Genomic DNA, 9,650 nt, shown 5'->3' on the forward strand with positions numbered 1-9,650 from the left:
ACATGATACATGATACTGAGGTCGAGACTGACTGTGAAGTTATACAAAGGGTCGTGGTATGCGATGGCAAGTCTTTATGGATGGATCAGAAATAGAAAAAGTAATTAGTAAAAACAACTTAAGTTTGTCAATTGCGTTAAAGATGCAACTAAGGTTCCGCTTTCCCTTGGCGTACACCTCTCGGTGATCGGTCGTGTTCCCATATGGTGAAATAGGGATGAGCGCAAGGTTGCTTCCATCTTTGGAAGTACTTCTCGCTTTAGTTAGCGCATTCTTCCAACCTTCTCTCGATAGGCGAAATAACATCTTTACTTCTGCTCTCACAGGTGAAGATGCCATCGAGCATGCTTTAGCTAAACATAGTTATTTCCTTAACAAAAATTAACTTACTTGCTTAATTCTTGCTAATTACCCAGAGAATTAGGAAAACATCATGAGGAAAATGGATTATAGATGAACAGAAATAGACAGAGGGATGATAATGGTAATGATCATAACATTTAATATTAAGATCAAACGTTCGATACATGGTGTGAATGAAAGATTAAGAAGATGAATACAGGTGATGAAATGGAGATTAGAAAAAAATACAAAAGAAGTGTCAACGTCTTAACACAGATTCCGAACGGAGGTTTTGCTTGCCAGCGTGTGGTAGAAATGGAGAGGATAGGTTCCCTCTCAGACTTGCTCTTCTAGTAGAAATGACCTTCGCACAAGGCTTCAACGGCGGGGATTGAAAGGATCCCTTGCTCAGAGACTCACCTCTCGGCCTTGTCTCTTGATTATCCCGGATCTACTCTGGATAGTCGCTGCAAACCAATCTCTCTCTCAGAATCGATATATGCACGTCTCTATGTATTCATGTATATCTCTTAGTAAATTTACAGAAGCTATTTATAGGTGAAGTTTGGGTCATTGACTTCGTGGTCCCCACTTTATAGTTATGGTAGTTCCTGAAATGGCGGAGTGAATATTCCTTCTGTTATGCAATCAACCCGTCAGAAATGCACAACTGAAAGCTGTACATTTTTCAGAATCCTCCGCAAATGCGTTTCTCTTTACATCTTCGATCGATCGCCGCATGCGGTATTATTTTTTATTATTGCATGCGGTTGAAACTGCGTTGATCGCCAAGCTCTTGATCGATTGTCGCATGTGTCGTAATTGCGTTGATCATCTCTTCATTCCTGAATGATGGGCGCAATGCGACGTAGATGCGTTGTTTATTTTATCCTTGAGCCATGAATGCATGCAGTGACTGATTTCTTGCAAACAGAAATTGAAACACTCTATTCTACCATCACAATGGTGTTAGTGGGTGTATTGACGACATTTTATAATTCTCGCATTTCTTAGCCAATTTCTATACTATCGACGCAACTTTTCTTTCTTTTTGTCGAAATATCTAAATAAATAGTATAAATAACTTGTATTTCTACAAGTTATCAACCAACACTTGCGAAAGCAAGGATATTCTTCTGGGTAGAGTTGGAGTGAAAAGACAGTGTAAAAAGGCACGGGAAGCAAGACATTGCTACTGGGCTTTCTATCCCTACATTCCATTTTGCACTTTATTTATAAAAAATGGAATTCTCATCTCCACATCTGTTCCATCTCTCTACATTTCGCATGAGTAGCTAAATTTCTGAATGGGTTGACAAGTACTTAGCTAGAATGACATAAGATTTACACTTTATGCGATCATCTTGTCTTATGTATGCATCATTCACCCTTTAGAGATACTTGAGAGAGTAGTCTAAAGAAAGAATCTAGACTTGAGAGAGTCACATTAGAATCTAGGCTTGAGAGAGCCAGATTAGAATCGCATAAGCAAGAGATGGAAACTTAGACATAAGTGCTATTTGCTATTACACATCGCATGCACCCTAGAAATAAGATATGATAGTATGTGGTCACCTTGTGTATGTGTGCATCATTCATCATCGCATAGACAAGAATAGAGGCTTAGACATAAGTCTTATCGACATTATTGTATACATCGCATGCGTCCTAGAAATAGAAACTATGGAATTTGCATTGAGAGATGACATGTTGTTGTGTGTGTGTAGCATGATCGCATAACTTGAACGCAATCTTAGGAAGTGTTAGCTAAATCCCTTCTCAACCTGTTCATCACATACTCATTGTAATTCTCGATTTCATCAACTTTTTACCCTAATCCGTCGCATAGGATATATACTTAAACAAAACACCAACCAACTTATTTGTTTTTACCACCGCAAAGGAATCAAATTTACTATCGCATAGTAACTCAATAGTCCCTGTGTTCGACCCTGGACTTACCAGGAAACCTAGTGAGACTTATACTTGGGTTTATTAGGAAAACTTGCATGTGTAATGCATAACTCATCACCGGAAACATACACCATAATCGCATCACATTTACAATGCATCAGTTGCCCAACACATGTGTTTGAGGCCAATCCTAAGAAACTGGAACCACGTTTAAGGTTATGCCTATTTATAGGATACCCCAAAGGAATGAGAGGTGGTTATTTCTTTTATCCTAAAGAAAACAAAGTATTTGTATCTACAAATGCTACTTTTCTTAATAAGAACCACATAAGGGAGCACAGACCCAGAAGTAAAATCGTGTTGAATGAGATTTCCAATGAAACTACTGAATCTTCAACAAAAGTTGTTGAAGAGCCTAGTACCTCAAAAAGAGCTGTTGAAGTAGGTTCATCTAGTATGTCAAATCCACCTCAAGTGTTGAGGGAACCTTAACGTAGTAGGAGGGATGCGAACCCACCTATTCGCTATGTAGGTTTAACTGAAATCCTAGCTATGCTAGTTGATGGCAAGGTTGAGGATCCATTGTCTTACAAGAACGCAATGGAGGATGTTGATAGAGATAAATGGATCAAAGACATAGATCTCAAAATGGAGGCTATGTACTTCAATTCAATATGGGATCTTGTAGATCAACCTGATGGGGTTAAACCTATAGGTTAAAAATAGATATACAAGAGGAAATGGGGTGCTAATGGGAAGGTGGAAACCTTCAAAGCTAGACTAGTGGCAAAGGGTTATACCTATGGACTGAAAAAGGCATCTTAATCTCGGAATATAAGGTTTGATACAGCAATCAAATCTTATGGCTTTGATCAAAATGTTGATGAGCCTTGAGTTTATAAGAAGAACATCAATAGTTCAGTAGTTTTTCTAGTGTTGTATGTAAATGATATCCTACTCATTAGAAATGATGTAGTTTTACTGACTATAACTAAGAACTGGCTAGCGACCCAATTCCAAATGAAAGATTTGGGAGAGGCTCAGTTTGTTCTGGGTATTTAGATCTTTTGAGATCAAAAGGACAAAATGCTAGCACTATCTCAGGCGTCGTATATTGACAAAATGCTTGACAAGTATTCGATGCAGAATTCCAAGAGGGGCTTATTGCCTTTCAGGTACGGAGTTACATTGTCTAAGAAACAGTTTCCCAAGACACCTCAAGAGCTTGAGGATATGAGATGGGTCCCCTATTCATCTACCGTGGGCAGTTTGATGTGTGCGATGTTATGTACTAGACCTGACATCTGCTATGCTATAAGGATAGTCAGTAGATATCAGTCTAATCTAGGATTAGATCACTGGATAGCTGTTAAGAACATCTTTAAGTATCTACAAAGAACGAGGGACTACATGCTTGTGTATGGTTCTAAGGATTTGATCCTTACGAGATACACACTCTCTGATTTTTAGACTGATAAGGATTCTAAAAAATCCATATTAGGATCAGTGTTCACTCTTAACGAAGGGACAGTAGTATAGCAAAGCACAAAGCTGTTGGGATTGGTGTCCTAATTCAACCCGAGTCTCGTAGTTTGTAAACTTTATACACATTGTTATTAATAAAATAAGAGTTATTTTATTTGCATTTACTCATATTCAATAAACTAAGATCCGTGGTTATTGTATGAAAATTTAAGCATGTATATGAGATATATAAGTGGATCATGCCTTAAGTAATAACCTAAAAGGTCTGTAGTATAAGGATAAAAGAAGGATATCTTATCTTGGTGACAGTATGGATACGACCCGCTTTGTAGAGGTTTACAAGTGTTGTGAACTGATACAGATGGTCTGATCCTGACCAATCATGTGAAGACATGCAAGTGGAGGTGTCCTATACAAAGAGTTTGTATAAGAAAGGACCACGAGATAATTCATCTCTTTATATAACGCCGTTGATAATTGACACTTACATCTCACTAAAACAACCATAGGTGACATGACCTTAATCTTGAGAGTTTTGGGAACTCCTATCTATTGAGGCGGTCTTTTGATTAGTACGGATGACAGTGGCCAGATTGCCAACTCAATAAGCCTGCCATCTTGAGGATTTGTCTGATTGGGCAGTTGGGAACTCAGTTATACAAGACGAAATTCACTCCTTCCTCGAAGTAGGGTAAGTAGATAGATTACTCCCTTAAGGACTGATTTCGGGTCTTGAACATAGTGGCCACATCCTCTCTTTAGAAGAGAGGACCCAATCATAGTAGGACTATGACTAATTGTTCACTAGAGGAAGTAGTGGTACTTACGGAGTTAGATGTAACTACTGGGGCAAAACGGTAAATTGGCCCAACTATACTTACGAACGATTTGTGAAGCATTATCACACTGTTGATTGGTTGATATGGAAACAAAAATATATTTGTAGTGAGACGAGTGCAGCTATCGGTCTTTAGTGGAGTGTCCAACAGTTAACGAATGGTGGATCCCGTGACTAAAGAGTTTAATCAGTTATTCACGTACCGTTTGAGCTTCAAACTACAGGTCCATAAGGTCCCCTTGATAGCTCAATGGGTCCAAGTTGAAAATCAAATTTTGGTGTTGATTTGAAGTGTTCAAATTAACAAGAGAAAATTCAATTATATATGATATAATTGGTGTAATGTATGAGATACATTAAATAGAGGAAATATGATTTATATCAATGCATGTAACATGCTTCCTACGGTGGGATTTTAAATCTATATGGAATACTATATGCACATACAAGATTTATTTAATTATAACATACATCACATGCATAAATAATTAAACATTAACTGATATGGCTTTAGTTTAAGCAAAAACAAGAAAACAAAACCTAATTATTACAAAACAACATCTGAATCACTTCCGGACCGCTTGAACCGCTCCAAAACAAACTCTAGTAGCTTGAACCGTCTGAATCGAACCAGCCAAAAACCATTCGAGGCTGAATCGGATGACCACAAAAGAATAGGTCGAACTGGCAGCCCTTGCTCCATGCTCAACATCTCGCTAAGTCTCATTATTTAGCAATGACGACCATCGTCATGTGTTTGGCTTGATCATTTATTGTTTGCGTGATAGTTTAGCAACTATCGCACAGCTCCTAATCAAACTATACGATAGTGTAGTGTTTGACTTCTATCGCATAGTATCATCATCTAGTGCCGAAGGACACTACATGATCGCTTAGTGTCTAACACTTTCATGCAGCACCATCGTTTAGTACGGACAATTTACTACATGATCGTTTAGCACCATCGTCTAACATCTGATGCTGATCGTTTAGCCCATCAGTCAAGGTAAACGATCACTTATTGCTATCGTATAGCAATCGATACATCGCCCAGTTGCTACACATAAGTAAGCGATCGCGTAGTGCTATCACTTAGCAACTCAACACATCACTTAGCTGCTGCATAGAGGTAAACGATCGCGTAATGCTATCGCTTAGTATCTTAACACACTATTTAGCTCCCGATCAAAAGTAAACGATCATGGTAAGCGATCGTGCAGTGCTATCGTATAGCTTTTCACCGTATCTCTTAGCTCCAACCTGAAGCTACACGATCGTGTAGTGCCATCGCATAGCAATATAATGCATCGCTCAACACCCGCAAATACACGATCATATAGCGCACAACATCTGAACGATCAACGTCCAAAGCTACACAATCGCTTAGATTTTCATCACATCGTTTAACGCATGAAGCTAAACGATCATCTAGCTACTGAAGCTCAAGGACGATATGAACAGAGGTTGATTTTCTAGAATCTACAACTCGGGCTCTTCACTTGTTTCTTCAAATTACAGCTTAATTTCAACCCTAATAACTCCAAATAAATAACAGACTCTTGGGAACACATATAAGCTCATCAAGCAAGAGCCAATTACAAATTTAATTGAGAAATCAAAGAGAAATTAAAAGTCAAATCTCAAAGAACCATATCAGTACAACAGTTACATATAACTAATATAAAACACTGACCAAACAAAAATTAAACCGAATTGAATGCTTATATGATGCTATACCAGTTGTTGGAATGTACCAATGCATAGTGGAAGCGACCAAGATCCATAAGCACTCTAATTCATTAATTATGGCAGAAACAAAAGCATGCTTCAGCAGAAATAAATGGGTTTCAAGACATACCTTTGAAGAACTTCGTCTAAGCTCGAATCTAGCTTCAAATCTCCTATGAATCTTGTTGTAGACCACCCCCAAGATCTTCCCTACTATCCTCTTCGTGTTTTAGATTGAGTTGTGGGACTCAAAATAAGCCTTAATTAAGAGAATTTCGAGACAAGCTCATTGCAGCAACCCACCGAAAGAACAACTTCTTCTCTAGAAATTTTTTAGAAAAATTGATCGGTTGTCTTGCATCAAAACACTCCAGTCTCTTCAATATATTGCAAATATTCATGCAAAGAGATTTGTTGCATGAGATGTAGCTCATGCTTGGAGTTTTAGTGAAGCTTGAAGTGGGTTGTTAGTGAGCTACTTGGAAGAAGACAATGGAGAAAACTTATTTTCCATTTTGTTTTTTTCATCTCTTTTTCAATTTATCAAATATTGATTTCATAAATCAATTCGTTTACTAAAATTGAAAATATTATTAATTCTACCCTATACCAGGAAATTCGTGGAGGGCTTTTCTAGGATAGTTCTGTTGTTGACAAACCTAACCAGAAAAGATGTGATGTTTGAGTGGTCGCCAGAATGCGAGCATAAATTTCAAGTGCTGAAACAAAGGTTAGTGTCAGCACCAATATTAACTCTACCTACACTAGGTAAAGAGTTTGAGGTCTATTGTGATGCATGCCAACAAGGGTTAGGATGTGTGTTGATGCAGGAGGGAAAGGTAGTAGCTTATGTTTCTCGACAGTTAAAGATGCACGAATGTAACTACCTACGCACAATTTGGAGTTAGCAGCAGTTGTGTTAGCTCTAAAGTTGTGGAGACATTACCTGTTTGGTGAACGATGTCACATATTCACAGATCATAAGAGTCTGAAGTATATCTTTGATCAGAAGGAACTGAACTTAAGATAGAGAAGATGGCTCGAGTTGATCAAAGATTATGACTGCACAATTGATTATCACCCAGGTAAAGCAAATGTGGTAGCTGACACTCTAAGTCGAAAAACTAGATCAGCTAGAGCTAGTATCAATTCAGTGAAGGGTACACTGATTCATGAGTTGTATAATGCTAGGGTAGCATTATCAATTGGTCAAACAGAAGGATTACTAGCTACCTTTCAAGTGCGTTCTACCCTCGTAGAAGATATTATGCGTGAACAATTAAAGGATTTTGATCTTCAGAAGTTAGCTGAAGAAGTAGGTAAAAGATTGAGGACGGACTACCAATTAAGATCTGACAAAGTGTTACTAAATGAGAGTAGGATATGCGTACCTAGGGACTCAACACTTAAACAAGCTATTCTGGAGGAGGCACATAGTTCGGGCTATGCTATGCATCCAGGCAGTACAAAGATGTACAGAACATTAAAGAGATCGTACTGATGGCCTGGTATGAACAGAGAAATAGCGGAGTATGTTGACAGGTGTCTAACATGTCAACAAGTTAAACTAGAAAGACAGAGGCCAGCAGGATTACTTAATCCACTCCCAGTACCAGAGTGGAAGTGGGAGCATATTACGATGGATTTCCTGTTTGGATTACCTAAGACACCAGCGAGCTATGATGGTATATGGGTAATTGTGGATAGATTGACAAAAACAACTAAGTTTTTACCTATTACATTACTTATACCCTAGACCAATTAGCCAAGTTGTATGTTGATCGAGTCATGAGTCAGTTTGGAGCTTCAGTTTCAATTGTATCAGATCGAGACTCCAGATTTACATCGAAGTTTTGGCCTAGTTTGCAGAAAACTATGGGAAACAAGTTATATTTTAGTACTACTTTTCATCCACAGACGGATGGCCAATCGGAACGGACAATCCAGACATTAAAGACATGCTAAGATAATGTATATTACAATTTAAGGGCAGTTAGGATACGCATCTGTTGTTAATCGAATTTGCGTATAACAACAGTTACCATTCGAGTATCGGGATGGCACCGTATGAGGCACTATATGGAAGACCATGTAGAACTCCGATATGTTGGAATGAAGTCGGTGAAAGGAAATTACTAGGTCTAGAACTTGTGCAACAGACATCAGACAGCATTAAGATTATAAGAGATAATCTTAAGATGGCTCGAGATAGGCAAAAGAGTTATGCCAATAAGCGGAGAAAAGAATTGGAGTTTGAAGTTGGCGACAAAGTATTTCTTAAGTTATCTCCGTGGAAAGAAATACTCAGGTTCGGTAGGAAAAGGAAACTAAGCCTGAGATATATTGGACCCTACGAGATAATAGAAAGAGTTGGCCTGATGGCATATCGATTGGATTTACCTCCAGAATTATCTCGTATTCATGATGTGTTTCATGTGGCAATGCTTAGAAAGTATGTGTCAGATCCTGCCCATATGTTGCCTGAGCAACCAGTACAGTTGAGAGAAAATTTGTCTTATGAGGAATAACTAGTGGAGATTCTTGACAGAAAGGAACAGATTTTAAGGAATAAGAGAATCCCATTGGTAAAGGTACTATGGAAAAACCAGACACAAGTATCCGAAGTTGTTTAATTGATAGACTTGTAGCAAAATTTTGAAGACGAAATTTTTATAAGGGGGAGGTAAATGTGAACCCCGAATCCTAATTTCTCTACTTGAGTATGTTCCCTATTGAGATCAGTGTGATGAGTAGGTTGATGTGGAAACTAGTGTGGAATGATAGAGAAAAGGGTGGAAAATTAGAAGAAAAGAGGAAATTTGGAAATTTGGCTAAGTATAAAAATTGTGTGTTGATGCGTTGGAAGGTTGTGTTGATGCGTTGGAAGTAGCCCATGCATTGAGCGGTCGATGCACAGTGCCCTTGCCCAATGCGTCGAGCGGCCAGCCAAGCGCCTCTGCCATACGTCGAGCGGCTATGCCTGTGCAGCGAGTGCCCTGTCGAACAACCATGCCTATGCGTCGAAGCACCTTGCCAAGCATCAATGTGTCACGCACAGCCCATGTAGCCAAGCACACCCATGCAGCCAAGCGCACAACCCATGCGACCGAGCGTGCGAGCGATGGCCAGCCTATGTAGCACACTCATGCGTCGAGCGGCCAGCCTATGCAGCACGCCCATGCGTCGATGGCCAGCACAATGCGCTCATGCCAAGCAAGCCGTGCGATGCTACCTAGTGAGCCATGCGTGGAGGATGTGCGGCCACCCTATGCGTTGGTGATGGCTAGCTCTTGCGATGGCTAAGTTCGATTACTATGGTAGTGAATTGGCTTGCTATGTGTTG

The 9,650-nt window shown here is 39.2% G+C and overlaps 1 protein-coding gene across 1 annotated transcript; it reads left to right on the plus strand.

Annotated features, from left to right (window-relative positions):
- Positions 1-8,364: 8,364 nt before the first annotated feature.
- Positions 8,365-8,835, plus strand: LOC150037427 (uncharacterized). The gene is made up of 2 exons (XM_090311997.1): positions 8,365-8,615; positions 8,757-8,835. Exons 1-2 carry the CDS (start codon positions 8,365-8,367, stop codon positions 8,833-8,835), a joined length of 330 nt encoding a protein of 109 aa, XP_090168123.1.
- Positions 8,836-9,650: the final 815 nt, after the last annotated feature.

This window comes from Benincasa hispida, chromosome 3, assembly GCF_027475165.1.
Source record: "Benincasa hispida cultivar pf3 chromosome 3, pf3_genome.v1.1, whole genome shotgun sequence".
NCBI lineage: Eukaryota > Viridiplantae > Streptophyta > Magnoliopsida > Cucurbitales > Cucurbitaceae > Benincasa > Benincasa hispida.